This window comes from Pseudorca crassidens, chromosome 13 (genome assembly GCF_039906515.1).
Source record: "Pseudorca crassidens isolate mPseCra1 chromosome 13, mPseCra1.hap1, whole genome shotgun sequence".
NCBI lineage: Eukaryota > Metazoa > Chordata > Mammalia > Artiodactyla > Delphinidae > Pseudorca > Pseudorca crassidens.
In genome coordinates, this window is record NC_090308.1 from 77,462,599 (window position 1) to 77,477,313 (window position 14,715).

Sequence of the window (14,715 nt, forward strand, 5' to 3'; positions counted from 1 at the left end):
CAAACAATGATAATTGTTTCCATGGCTTGTCTCATTTAACTGCCTCAGTAACCCTAGAGATAGTCACATTTTTACTGTTGGGTAATCTGAGACTCAAAATTACACATTAATTAAATTTCAGAGCCAGTATTCAAATCCATCAGTTTTGTTTTGACTAATTTAGTCTTTTTCCTTGCCATATTAAATGAATCATGGATGTAAGTCTGCCACCTGCCATTTCTTTCTTTTCTTGAGATACACAACTCCTTTTTCCCTGGAGTGGTCTATGGATGTGTTGGACATTTAGATAAACTTCTAATTGTATGTGAGGTGCATGCAGATCTATTGCACTGTGGTTTTACCCCAGTAGATTTAGGTCATCTCTCCTGACTGTGTTGTCCATATGAACAATTTGCTTCTTAAACAAAAAGGTCATTAAACCACAAAATCAAATGATGTTCTCATGTGGGCTTAACGAAAATTTCATTTAAGACTGAGTGTGTGGATGTTACTTACATTGTAGTTTAACCTCGGGATTTAGATTCAACTAGCATTCATTAGGTGCCTACAGTGTATTTGGTGTAACACATGTATGGTCTAATTATTCTCAAGGCAAATGACTGTGCAGATAAGAAAATGAATTGTGGGACTGATTGGATAAGAGAGTTTGTTCACATGGGTAAATGTGGTAGACCTGGGTGTTAGGTATTATCTTCCTACTTTTCTGAGAAAATCTAGTAAGGGTGGAAGCCTTGTTACTTATGTTTGAAGAAACAGATTGTTTTTATTTTTGAATTTTATGTCAACATTAATTTACAATTTAATAGAGTATTTATGATATTAAAAGTTTACTGTTATATACCTCTTTATTTGATTAAAAAGTTGACAGTACTTCTTTTCTTTCTGGGTATCGTGGAGTGTTTGCTCTTTCAGAATCTAGTTAATATCTGGCTAAATGCATGCAGGAACCAGGATGTTTGTCAAAAAACTGCTCATGGATTTGCTGAGAGAAATGCTATAATTTAGTGATCAAAAACTAGTGTTTTATTTTTCACATAAAATCAGTCAACTTATTATTTTTTAAATTTCAGTAAAAGGAGCACCTCGAAACCTAAAGGTGACGGATGAGACTACAGATAGCTTTAAAATTACCTGGACTCAGGCTCCGGGGAGAGTCTTGAGGTATCGAATTATCTACAGACCAGTTGCTGGTGGAGAAAGCAAAGAGGTTACCAGCCCAGCCAATCAGAGGAGGAGAACGCTGGAGAACCTGACTCCAGACACAAAATATGAAGTATCTGTAATTCCTGAATATTTCTCAGGATCTGGCTCTCCGTTGACTGGAAATGCAGCCACTGAAGAAGGTAGAGGAAATATGCTCATCATTTGGTAACAACTGAAATCTTAGACTGTAGGAGCAGCTTTGGACAACTATGCAGATGCTATGAGCCATGAGACACTTTGTCTCAATTATCTGAGTATCTTCGATGGTAGTCCTATTAGACTTGACTTACTCAAATGTTTGACTTACTCATGACAGCATTTATTGGTGTCAAAAGAACCTGAATGCTATGAGATGGTCCAAATATTCTTTTAAAATAATATTATTAAACATTCTAATATAAACTGAAGGATGAAGGGATTAAAAATCAAACCATTATGTACCATTGAGAGGGATTACATATCGTTTCTTCAGGAAGATTTAAGAATATTAACATGTTTTTATTTAAATGGAATGGTTAGACTCCTAGGATAGATTCTGATATTAGTTGCAAATTATTAATATTTAATGTGTGGTTTCATTGAGGAAAATTAAGACACTGTTAATTTTCATTTTATTCCTTATCTTTAAAGTTTTTAAAAAATAATAATAACTACACATTAGCAATAATGAAGTTATTAAGCAACTTTTTGTATCAGGTTCTGTGCAAAGAGCTTTTCATATATTATCTCATTTAATCCCTGCATAGACTCTATGAAGTTGTTACTTTTTTATCCTAGTTCTACAAAAAAAATTGAGGTCAAGGGAACTAAATAATAGCTCAGAGTCATGTTGCTCATACGTGGTGAATCTGAGTTTGTGGACTTTATTGCCCTTGTGCAGACAGTCACGTTCTAGCTGGGCCTGCGTCACTACTTCCCTCCTGGTGCAGCCTAGCTAATTAGCCTCTCCCACAGAGACACTTTCTCTTTCCACCTCCTTTCTTCCTCCTCTCTTCCCTCTGGGAAGTCACTTCTCTTTCCCTCTTTCCAGTTGGGGACCTAGGGCTCTTTGTGCCAGGCACCAGAAAAAGACCCAATGATGCTTCACCTTTCTATTTTCTGGAGTTAAAGTGGCTGGAGATGTGTGCCTGGTGGGGAGAGTCATAGACTTGGGTGCCTTGAGACCCTTCAGAGACCACATGGCCACTCTACCAGGAAAGGCATGAAAAGCCAAACATAGTTGCAAAGAGATGGGCAGCCCTTGAGTTTTATCCAAGACTTGACCTCGCTTGGGCTGTTTCCTCTCATATATTTTTTTCTAGGGACGGCATTATTTTTACCATTTATCATTTTTATCACATTGGTGTATTTCATGGCCATCACATTTAGACGTTCATAGCATTATGCTAACAAACCTTTTTATTGATAATTTCTTAGCAGAGTTAAAATCTCCATTGTGATACTAATCAGCACGTATACATTTTATAGTGCTTTGTTCCACTTTTAGAGAAAACATTGAAGTTTTTACATGAAAGATTCCAACATGAAAGACCTTAGAATGTGTAAATACAGAAGAGGAGTTAGATGGCTTTTGCTTTGTTTCTACTGACACATAGGGACCAATTTAGAGATGCTTAAACTCTGCTGGCTAGTCAATAGTTACGATAGCCATAATCTCACCTAGGATATAAATTTGATTTTATACATATATATATAAAGCAACAAAGTGTATTTTAAGTCATTTTATTAAATAATCAGTTTTAATGTTGTTGTTATTTTTTAATGAAGTTAGAGGGAACCCAAGAGATTTAAGAGTTTCTGACCCTACGACATCAACTATGAAATTATCTTGGACTGGGGCACCAGGAAAAGTGAAACGGTATCTCGTCACATACACCCCCGTGGCAGGAGGCGAGACTCAAGAGGTCACTGTGAAGGGAGACACAGCCAATACTGTCCTGAGAGGATTAAACGAAGGGACACAGTATGCCTTATCTGTGACAGCCTTGTATGCGTCCGGGGCTGGAGATGCCCTTTTTGGAGAAGGGGCAACGCTTGAAGGTAATTACTGTCATATTGTATAGAAATCCCTGAGCTTGCTTGAGATCGCATTTAGGGAGCTTAAAATGTTTTCAGAGAATGAAATCTGGGAGTGTGCGATCCTTTTTCTTAAAAGGAATTTGTATTGAAAAATAAGTCGTCATAAAACTGCCTCTTATTCAGAGACGTAGAACGTAAGCTACTGAAACAATTAAATTTGGTTGGGGAGAAGTGTATTGGGGAGCTGAGCGCATGGTAAGGCCGTAGAAATGTGTCTGCAGTGCCACGGGCTGGTTAAATGGAGAATAGGTGTGTGACACTTGGGTGGGAAGGGGCCTTGGGAAACATTTGCGGAGGAAGAGGGTTTGGATTGCCCAAGGTAACACAGCTGCTGTCATCACCCAGGAGCAGGCGGAAACCTTTTTTGACTCTCAGCCTCTTTTCATGCACCATGCATATAAGCATTCATAATAGCTTGAAAAATGTGAGAATCCAAGTTACTGTTTATTTGTTTTCTAAATGATCTCTAAAGTTCAGTTCAGTGTTAGAAGTTCAAAGTTAATGCAGTACTTAGTAAGAGCCATGGAGACCGGAGCTGTTTCCTTGGTTCTCTGGAGTTCATTGTCAGAGGCCTGCATATTTCTTAGGCTCTTTTGAACTATAATGGCAGCTTAGATTTGACCCACCACAACCACAAAGTAAGTCCTGTGTGAGAGAAGATACAAATGTAACTCAACCACAATGAGAATAGATTGTAGTGTTAGAAAGAATTATCCGTGGATGGTTACAATGATGACTCAGTTCCATAGTTGGGGGCCTAAATGGGAGATCAGGTATAGCTTTCCTTTTGTTATCACCATCTTTTCTATGACTTATTTAAAATAATTGTAGGAAGAAAAGAAATCCGAAGTATCTTTTGTAATGTGAGATCACAGTGATATTTGGCAAAATGTCCATCAAATTTAGTGGATCCAGGAGCTTGGAGGACTGTATGTGTTATGATTGACAGGGACGAGGCCTACAAGAGGCACTTTTGATTAAAACGTCAAGACTTAGTCAAGAAATAAGAACAGACAGACAAAAACAGACTAATCAAAATTCTATCTCTAATAGTCATCAAGAGTTTAAGTCCACTACTCTGTGAGATTTATTATTAGAAGAGGATTTAAACGAAAGATTAAATATCAGTGTGTAAAGTACCGATTATCAGAAGAGTCCTGGTTTGGCTACCTTGCCATGTGACTTTGAAATAATCCCTTAACCCTGCTGAGCCTCAGTTTACCCATCTATAAAGAGGGGATGGCCACTGTTCCCCCTTCCTCCCAGACTTACTGTGGAGATCAAATGGGAGAATGTAAGTGAAACGCTTTGGCAACTCTAAATAAAATACCCCACGTATATGAAATTCATCAAGGGGAAACAACATTCGCTTTAGAACTGATATCTAAAAATACAGCTTTTGTAAGTATTTCAAAGATATTGATTGGTTACTCTAAAGTTTTGAAAATAATGAAAGGAATGGAAATTGCCTTAATTACGGAGACATAGTCCAAACAACAAAAGCATGTGATCTTCATATCTGGGGCAACATTCAGAATTTCTGAGAAGATTGTCCTTTTCTTTTGACCTTTGAAGTTCTCTTTCTCATGTGCTTTCTACAGGCTTTCAACGTAGATTATTCATAGGATTTTTTAAGGATCAACTTTTGAGCTTTCATTTTTATAGAATAGTTGGAGATTATATTTGCGAACATTTCTCCCTTATAAAGGATATCTTAGAAATAATGTAATAGTTTTACTTCTGCTTGTACCTTTTAACCTGCTCAAATTCTGCATTTCTTACTTTAAAAATATATTTATATTCAGTCAAAAATCTTGATTCTAAAGATTAAGGCATCTTTACTAAGAATAACGTATTACCAATTTTTAGAAGGTAAGATGCACATTTTAACTTAACAGCAAACATATACTACTGGGTGATGATTTTTCTAGGCCAGGTGTATAGCTAAACTGTTTATAATTTTATGCCTTTGCGCATGTGGTATAGAAAATCTAACAACTTGTATGCATGTGTGAGTGTGCACACACACGTATCTGATCAGAAATAATCTCGACGGGAGATGCACAGGTAGTAAAATAAATTAAAAAATTACTGCTTCCCATTCCCTGAGAAGGAGGAAAGCTAGATGATGTGCAAGTTCCCTTTAAAAATATAGTTAATTCATAACTAAATTGTAAGAGTAGATTTTTTTCCATTGACACCAAAGCTCTTTACTGTAGTGAAGGATTAGAGAAATTGCTACCAGCCTGATTTTATTAACATATTTATCTCATTGCACCATGTGTGGTAAACTTGAGGAATATGTGAAAGCATAGTTGTGACTAAGTGAAAATAAGAGAAGGTTTTTGCCCCTGGTTATTCTATTTCATTTTATTATATTAACCTAGCCAAATCCACATACCATATACAGGAATAGGATATGATGGTAAATGCAGGGAATGGAAAGCCCAGAAACAGAGCCAGGCAACTGCTTTTGAGGGTTGCTGTTTTTCTAATCTGTTTTTCTCTGGGGAGAGGAGGTGGTTAGAGCAGACCTTGAAGGAATGTTTCTTCCGTCCAGTGGCATGGCTCAGCCAGCACGGGCATTCTGTGGGTTGAAAACTGTATAGATTGACTGAAGTGCATTCTATTCAATTAAAAAAGAATGAAAAAAAATAATTAGTGTGGTCTACAACCATCCCTAACTTGAATCTGTTTCCTAGTGCTTTCTTGAAATGTCGCCAATGATCAGAAAATTCCCCTGTCCCTGGAAGAGAGATTTATTAGCATTGGCGTTGGGGAAGTTCATGGTTGGCCCCAGTACTGTATGAAACAGAATCACAAAGGCAGAGTTCATTACCATTTCAGATCCAAACTTCGGAGGGATCTGAGCACAAACTATTAGGTTTGATTAACATTGTTTCTTTCTCCTGTTGTTGTTAAAGTGGGTTTAATGTAATTACTAAAACAATGCTGTACATGTAAATGAACTTTAAGTCTTGGAAGAACTTTTGGTTGTCACTGTTAGTGTTTACAGAGAGGCAAACCTGCCCTTATAAACCTCGAAATGAATAATGCCCATTTTAATTCAGAGATTTACCACAAGTGAATGAAAATTTCAGTTTTGGAATAATATAGTTCGTTTATTTTTGAGTGTGTTTTTTGGCTATGGAAAAGATGATTTTTTCAGAATTTCCTTTGTTTCAGTTGCCATAGCAACTCTCCAGTGTCCTACACATGAATGGCTTCCTATACATCAAACCAAGCTAACTAAGCTGACGTTCTGTTACAATGAGGTTTTTAGCACATCACAGGAATTCTTCTGCGAGATGTTGAGTGACATGGGGCCCCTCCAAGATGGACTAAATAAGGCCTCTATGTTATCCTAGATTTACTGCTGTCTCATAATTTGAAAAATCATACATTCTGGGTATAACAACTCTGATGTTTCCAGGGAACTTTAGCACAATCACCAACAGTAATTCATATTTTCTTTTCTGCAAATCAATGGCTTATCAGAGAAAAAATCTATATTACATCAGAGAGGTGACACTTAACGGAAGAAATCTCACCCGGGCTTTGAGGTTGAAGGTCCATTTAATTGTTTAGGGGTTTTATAGAACTATGTGCTGCTTAAAGTAATTAAGTTAACTGATCAATAGTGAACTTTGTCCTTTGGAATGGTGACTCCAAGTCATTGGTTGTAAATCAAGTGTGTTTCCACATGAACGTTATCCAGAGCAGATCTTCTGTATTCTGCTGTGGAAAGTTGGATGACTCTGAGCTGAGCTCTAACGGAAAAGACAAATTGATTCAGAAGAGGGTTTACATTGCATTTTCAATTTAACTTCTATTTTTGAAAGTGGTATGTGAAACTCAATGAAAGCCGGCTGGAACAATCTATAAGGTGAAAATAGAGTTTCATTTCATAATGATTAATATTTCAGTTATCATCATTGGCTAATTTGTGTATAATTATATTTGAATTGGATGACGATTTGCTTTTTAGAAAGCAAATGGAAAAGAGCTGAGGAAATGTAGGAAAGTTACTTAAATGAGGCCTTAGTTCTTTGGCCTCATCTGTGGAAAAAGTAGAATCAACCCCTTGTGGATGTTCAGATCATGAGAAATGCACCTGTCTAATTACTTGTCTCAGCAGCACAGAGATGCATGCACGCAGGCACCAGAAATGATGCCTTTTGAATATATGTGAGTATGTTCTGTAATCAGATCAGAAATACTGAGTATCAAAATTTCAAAAACTGATGAATTTTGTTTGTTTAAATTTATGACAGAAAAGCATTGTTATTCCTTGCATCTATCCTGGTACTATACTGGGCAGAACAGAGTAGAAAGGAGAACTATTGAGAAGGAATCAAAGGAATAGAGATGAAGGAATGCCGTCATTGCAGAAGATGACTTGTTTGAAACGATTGCCGGAAATTCTATTCCCAGAGGTAAAAGTAATATGCAAAGTGCAGGCATATGGTTCAGAACAGCAGAAAACAAGTACCATGAGATTGAATTATTGAAAACAATGTCACTTAGGTAAAAAACGTGAACAAACCCAAACATCATAAAACATATATTTGTAAGTCTTGGGGCAAAGGGAGAAGAGGAACTCAAAACAGGGGAGCCTTTGCTGGTGCAGAAGTGGGTCCACGTTTGGGGAAACGTGGAGACAAAGTGGCAAAAAGGTCTCCTGGAGTTGGTTTCTGCTCACTGCCACTGTTTCTATGTCTTCCCCTTTTGAAGAATGGTAACCTTTGCTGGACAGAGGCTATATACTGGTCTTCTTACATCTTTCTTATTCCTCTCTCTTTCCTCTTCCTTCCCAGGTACACTAAAAAGAGACTCTCGCAAACCCTCTCCAAGCCAAATAATCTCTTTCTGTAGCTACTGATGTCCGAAGTTCCATAGTTTGAGGACAAAACCTCCAATTCAATATATTAAACCAAAAGCAAATGCCTGGCTAGGTAACCCTTGGGTCAAACCTCATTCACAGGAAAATGTGATCAACGCCTGAAGAAGAAGCGTGCATTGAGAGCCTTTTGACGCAGGATAGAGGGGAGGAGACAGCGGTGAACATCCCACTCATGTTATGGGATGGAAAGGGTGTGATGAGAGGCTTCAGTCGACTTCTCCGTTCTCCGAGGGTCAGCCTTGGGCACGTGCCGCTACCTAAAGAGTGACTTGTGTGTGGCCATAGACCCATGCGATATAGACACCATCCCGCCGTCCCACACAGCGTCCCTGTGTCCGCCAATTTTGACCAGCTTTGCTTTAATCACACGGGCCTTTATTTCACCACACCTGTCTCTCATTTCAGAGTGAGAGCGAGTGTGAGGGTTCCTTCCCACACTGACCAAACAACTTCCAAATAAAAGCCCCCAAATGAGAAAAGGGTAGAGGATCGTGGAGGAATTAGGATCACAGAGGAGATTGAAAGGATTTTTGGAAAGCATCAGGGCTCAGGCACATCTCCAGGTACTCCAATTTAATCGACCTGGGCATGGCCGAGCCTTTAGCTGTCTGGGTGATTCTGTGTATCTGATCAGGTCCAGTCCAATTATTGTGTTGCTGAGGGTCCCAGGGCCCCAGGAGGTGATGGCCTGCTCACCAGGTCCCCAGACCAGCTTGGCCACTTGGCAGCCTGCCAGTCATATCACAGGGTGAATTCAACTGCTGTTTTTCTTGTAAGTTAATTTGGCCAAGCCAAGTTTCCATTTTTTAAAACTTCAAGGGTTATAGGTCTGATAAAATAGACTTGTCACGAGTACGTCCTATTCTCAAGATTTTTGGGTGTAGTGCAACAGCTGGAAAACCCAACTCCCCCGCTTTTTGGAGCAAAACTGTTTTTCAATGCATTTGACAACAGTATAAACTTAATATTTAGGATTATTTTTATCAAATTGACTGACATAACAAGAAACCCATTGAAGCAGTTTATCTGTTCAATCTTGGCTTCTGATTTGAGGTGTTTTTTTTCTTTCTTTGGGTTCCATATTTCTTTGTCATGAACATGCAGTGTTGCAGTACCAGTGCCTGCCAGTAATGCCTTTATGCACGAGGCAGAAACTATAATTTTCTGAGGATGTTTTTCTGTAACTGAGAATTTACTTAGTGTTCACTTGAATTAGTGTTGTCATGCCATTAACTGGAACTCAGGAATATTTTTCAGCTAATATTTTATTTGAATCTTAAAAAGTGGTTTTACAGATTCTTTCCAGGACGTTGACAAACCTTGCAAAGGCCTTTACTGCAGTTTTACTAATATTTTGTTCTAGCTTTCCAGGTCTTGAGAGTGTTAACATAGTTGATTAAAATCCATGGGAATACATGTCTCGTGAGCTAGGCTTCTTTTGTTAGTAGCCCAGAAGTATCTTTGTGAATGTATTTTTGCTTCAACCACAGTTCCCTTCCTATTATTTTTCTCACAGTGAAACCATTAGCCTGTGTTTGTGAGATTGATGTCATGTTGCCATGGAAATAACAATGTCACAAATTCGGTGCTATAGAAAGTAGGGAGAAAAACAGGCTGAGAAGCATAACCTTTGGGAAAACTAGAAACTAAAATTATTGTTTGTAAATTACTGCAGTGTTAATTTGGAAGATAATTCCCATGTTCTAAGCTAACTTTGTCTTATACTTTTCGGGAATGTTATTAATGCAGCTCGTTAGCTCACTTAGTTTCAGAATCACTTTCAAGTACTTTCAAGTATTATTTCACCACAGTTGTTGCTAACTGCAACTTAGGAAATTTAAGTGAAGAGGCACATATGAAAAAAGGATGTAGTGTATATCAAGCAGAGGAAACATGCTGCAGATTTAAAACTTAGAGACCAGTAGTTGCGCTATCGATGATCAAAACAAAGTAAAACGCAAAAAAACAAACCCAACAACCAAGTCAAACCAAACCCAACCCAACACAACCAAAGAAACAGTTTGTTTATGTTCCTGTAAATAGAGAAGATGTAAAGATGTGTGACCATTTAAGTAGCAAATACAATTAAAGAAGACCTTCAAATGAAGATTAACCTCAAGTACTGGGGGAAATAAGTCAGTATGTTCTTGAAAATAAATACTCTAGGTTGCAGTGAAATATGTAACTAATTTCCCTCCAGAGATGAGATGTCCTGTCAGCAGTTGAAGTTATTTATAATGGAGTTAGAATTTTCCATTTCATCTTGGGGTCTGGTAGGATGCCCAGCTCCCATTTTATTTATTTTTCCCTCTGTAATCTACCATATATGATAGTTTTTTGTCCACTAAGATTTCTTTTTCATTTACTGTTATCTTTATGTACTGAAATTTAAATAATTATGAGTATTTTAAAGATATTCATTTTTACTCTGATTCAAGCGAAATAACAGTCTTCAACATTCTTGTAGCAGCATTATATATCATTTTCTTGAATACACAACAATTACTGGTAAAATGTATGCTGTAGAAGCAGATAGTTTTATATTTATGTCATACTGTGGCATAAACCCTAGTAAAGGTAGCCAATATAAAGTGACCTGTATATTTATCGTACATTTAAATTATGGAAAGTTAGGGTTTTATTGGTAGACATCTGTGTCTCCTATTAAGTCAAGGTTGCTGTATTTTTCCGTTTGGGTTGTACTTTTTTTTTTAAATGAGAGAGCCAAAATTTAGCAGCAAGCATTTTCGATCGGCTAGAACAAGTGGTGTGTTTTATTTTGATGACTAATTGCTTTTAGATTTTCCAGAAGAATTGGTGGTTTTTAGTTTCCTTAGGGTTAAGCTATAATTAAAATTTTGCATTTCTGCTCTTTTAGCTTTGTGAATAGAGTTTCCCCCCCAAAAAAATTGTTGGAATTAAGATTTGCAAGTGATATGAGATTGTTGGAGTTACTGGAAGTGGTATGTTGAAACTGAGCTTATTTAAATAAGATAAGAGAAAAAAATGATGGTGAAGAAGTAAAGATCTTTGTGCACAATAAGGAGAAATGAACTGTAAAATTTGGGGATTTAGATGCTTTTTTTCCCTTTGGAATTGTTTTTTAGGCACGTACTTCTTCATATTTCGATGCCATTCTTGTCCTGAAGGACATTTCAGTCTGATTGGACATATGGGGGCCAGGGTGATAGGCAGGAATCAGGTATAATTCTAAAGTTTAATCCCATCTTCTGTTCCACTGACAGAATAGGACAGACAGCTTAGAAGGAAGAAATGGGCAACTTTAGACAAATTGACTCCAGCAAATCAGGATGTCTACTAGGATGAAGGAGTATTTACATGTATAGTAGACATTAAAAAATGATCCCCCTTTCATTTCTATTCTAGAGCGTGGTTCACCTCAGCATTTGATTACTAAAGATATCACCGACACATCGATTGGCGCTTACTGGACGTCTGCTCCAGGAATGGTTCGCGGTTACAGGGTCTCTTGGAAATCGATGTATGATGATATTGAGGCTGGAGAGAAGAGTCTTCCTGGAGATGCAATTCATACTATCATAGAAAATCTGCAGCCAGAGACCAAATACAGAGTTTCAGTATTTGCAATTTACAGTAGCGGGGAAGGAGAACCTTTGAGTGGAGAAGCCACAACTGAATGTAGGTAACAGTCCGAGGGGGTTTGAGTGTGTTGGTGCTACCTAATAGCTATCAGCTCATCATAACTGCTTGCAGTTTTTCCTTATATGACAAATAGGGACTCAAAAATTAGGACCTTTAATGAATGTGGTTTAAATTCAGGTTTGTTTTGTATCTAAAATTATATCAAAGTCTGAAATATTGAATCCCTTCCAACTACCTACACAGTTGACCCTTGAACAATGTGAGGGTTAATCTGAGTACAGTTTATAGTCAGCTCTGCTTATCAGAGCTTCCTCTGCATCTCAGGAAAAAGCCAACCTCAGATCATGTAGTCCTGTAGCATTTGCTAGTGAAAAAAATCCATGTATAAGTGGACCCTCGAAGTTCAAACCTTCATTGTTCAAAGGTGAACTGTGTTTGTCTCTCTCTCTCAGTCTCTCTCTCTCTCTCTTTTTTTTTTCTCGTGGAAAAAAGAAGCTCGGCTAGTATAAAGATCAGAAGCTATGGAGACAAAGAAAATTCAGGCACATTTATAACTATATTACCTTGGGCAAGTTCTGGAACCTTCCTTGAGCCTCCGTTTCCTAATGTGTAGAATGCAGCCTCAGATTGTCTTGAGGATTAAATGAAATAACAGTGGGCAAAGCACCAAGCATAGTGCCTGGCTACTTCGAGAAGGTTGATGAATGACGTGGCTACTGAGACTAGGATTGTCTCAATATGATACGATATGATACATCCAAGACTAATCCTAGGGAGGCTAAGTCAAGTCTACTCAGGTTTCTGGAGGCTAAAATTGACCTTAATCTCATTAATATTCTTTCTTGTGAAAAATTCTGAATCACCCTCTCATCATTTATTATCAGGTGACTAGTGAGAGGCATGTCGGTATTTCTCAATTGTCCTTCCTAAAAAGTAATTTGTTAAGGATGGGCATTTCTAAGTATGTATAGGAGAAAAGTTTATTCCTATTGCTTGGGAGGATTTTAGGAAAAGGGGAAAGATTGGGGCACTCTTGCATTTCCTTTTATTAGAAAGAATTGGAGGAAAGGGGTGGTTTTTCTGCCAAAGGAGGAGAGAGGGAAACACCATGAGCAATTTCAATGAAGTCCTGTATCCGGATTTTAGGTTGTCCTTAAATGAAAGTCTTTTGGTCTGAGTTCTCTGAGGAATTCATCTTTTTTTTTTTTTTTTTTTTAAATCACTGGCAAACTCAGTTGGATATGTCTAAGCTTAAATCTGTGTCAAAATTAACTGGATTAAAAAAATCAAACTCCTGATAGGAGATTTAAATACAGGAAAGGGCACATTTCTCGGATAGTCACATGACTGGTTTCCATGGTAGTGACTGAAATCTTGTGTCTGAATATATTGGCTGATATAGTTTAAGAAGCTGGCCCAAATTCATCTCTATTTCTGGTAAATATTCACTTGTTGTAAAGAGAAGCCATGTTGTAAACTTAGGCCACATATGACACATCTAGCTAAATTTATTTGTAGGAGTGAAGATACAATTCACGTGGCTGAGAAATTATCAAAATTTATATATTTAGAGGGAAACTTTTCCCAAAGATTCTCCTCCATCATTTCTTCTTGTGAAAAGATTGAATCTTCAGATATTTATTTGGGATTTAAAATCTCCCCAAGGATATGTTTTTGTCCAAAGCAAGTATGTTAGCAGAAATCCTAGATAAATTTTCATCTCTAAGAAGCTGAGCATCTAAGAAATTTTCACTATTTCTTGGCTAATTGATTGATTTAGAGGTGAGTGAACAGAAAAGCCTCTTTCTAACTATGAGCATACTAGGCAGCAATGAAAGTACATTTTCTAGAGGGTATGCCAGCTGCTCAAACAGCTAGGCAAGTAAGATGGAAGACAGGAACCTTTCTTTGTTCTTCTACCATTTTGTTGTTGTGTTTTGCTTTGCTCTCTTTGTGGAAAGTGAGGTAGTTTAGAAAGTACTTTGAGAAATCTGAGTCGGGCTTCGCATATTCAGGTGGTGGATGAGTCCTAAATGGTGCGGATAACTGGGTCGAGTCACTGGGTCATGCTCTTAGAGTTTCTTATAAACTTCCAAGGAGACATTTTGGAAATATTTTCAGGAAATATTTTCTGTTTTCACCTGACACTCAGAGGCATGGTATGCAGACTGTTGATACAATGAAAACCATGAATTGTGGCTAGAAAGCCAGCAGATGGGAAACTTTCTACCGGCCCTCCAATTATGGCAGCTGGTTTAGCAGAGGTACAGTGGGTGTTGGAAAGCATCTTGTGCGAGTTGCTAAAACATGAAAAGAACTTAGAGTGGGAGTATTAACAGCTTTTTATGGCATGTGGCATACCTATGAATGGAGTGAAAAATCTTGCTTTTTCCTTATGGGAAGCCAACAAGGATTTTTTTTCCCTCCTTAAAATCCAAAGTTTCCCATTAAAGCTAAGATGAGATATATTGGACTTTATTTAGCTTCAATTCCTCTATTTTAAAGAATCAATTAAAAATCAGGAATACAGTTGAGATCCTTGAAGCATTTCAAGGTATGAAGTACAATATTTGACTGTTATTAACATATTTCAATTTGGGAATATTTTAAAGTTTGGGATCCCACTCTTTTGGGGACATAGGTTTCTTTTTAGATCAATACTTATAAGATTTAAATGTCCATTTTTCTCAATTCTGAGTTGTATGAAATTGGTTTGAGAAATTTGTGTAGGGGAGAGATGTCCTTTTCCACTGAACAAAAGTTGAAGAGATGGAAACAAGAGGTCAGAAAACATATTTTAGCAGAACTCTTTCTAGAAAAGTGTTAGACACACATTGATTTATTCAACATTTGTAACAAATAGATTGTTCTGTGTACTATTCTTTCCCATACTCTTTCCAAAATCC

The 14,715-nt window shown here is 37.4% G+C and overlaps 1 protein-coding gene across 6 annotated transcripts in view; it reads left to right on the forward strand.

Moving 5' to 3' along the window:
* COL12A1 (collagen type XII alpha 1 chain) overlaps positions 1-14,715 on the forward strand; it is a 114,533-nt gene that overhangs the window by 23,183 nt on the left and 76,635 nt on the right. For 4 of the 6 annotated variants that reach the window (XM_067702755.1, XM_067702758.1, XM_067702759.1 and 1 more), the window contains 3 exons: positions 1,071-1,343; positions 2,971-3,243; positions 11,573-11,845. The exons of the other annotated variants lie outside the window; for them this stretch is intronic. In XM_067702755.1, the coding sequence (XP_067558856.1) occupies positions 1,071-1,343; positions 2,971-3,243; positions 11,573-11,845 (819 nt within the window). The remainder of the gene's footprint in view (positions 1-1,070; positions 1,344-2,970; positions 3,244-11,572; positions 11,846-14,715) is intronic. 6 annotated transcript variants of the gene reach the window in all.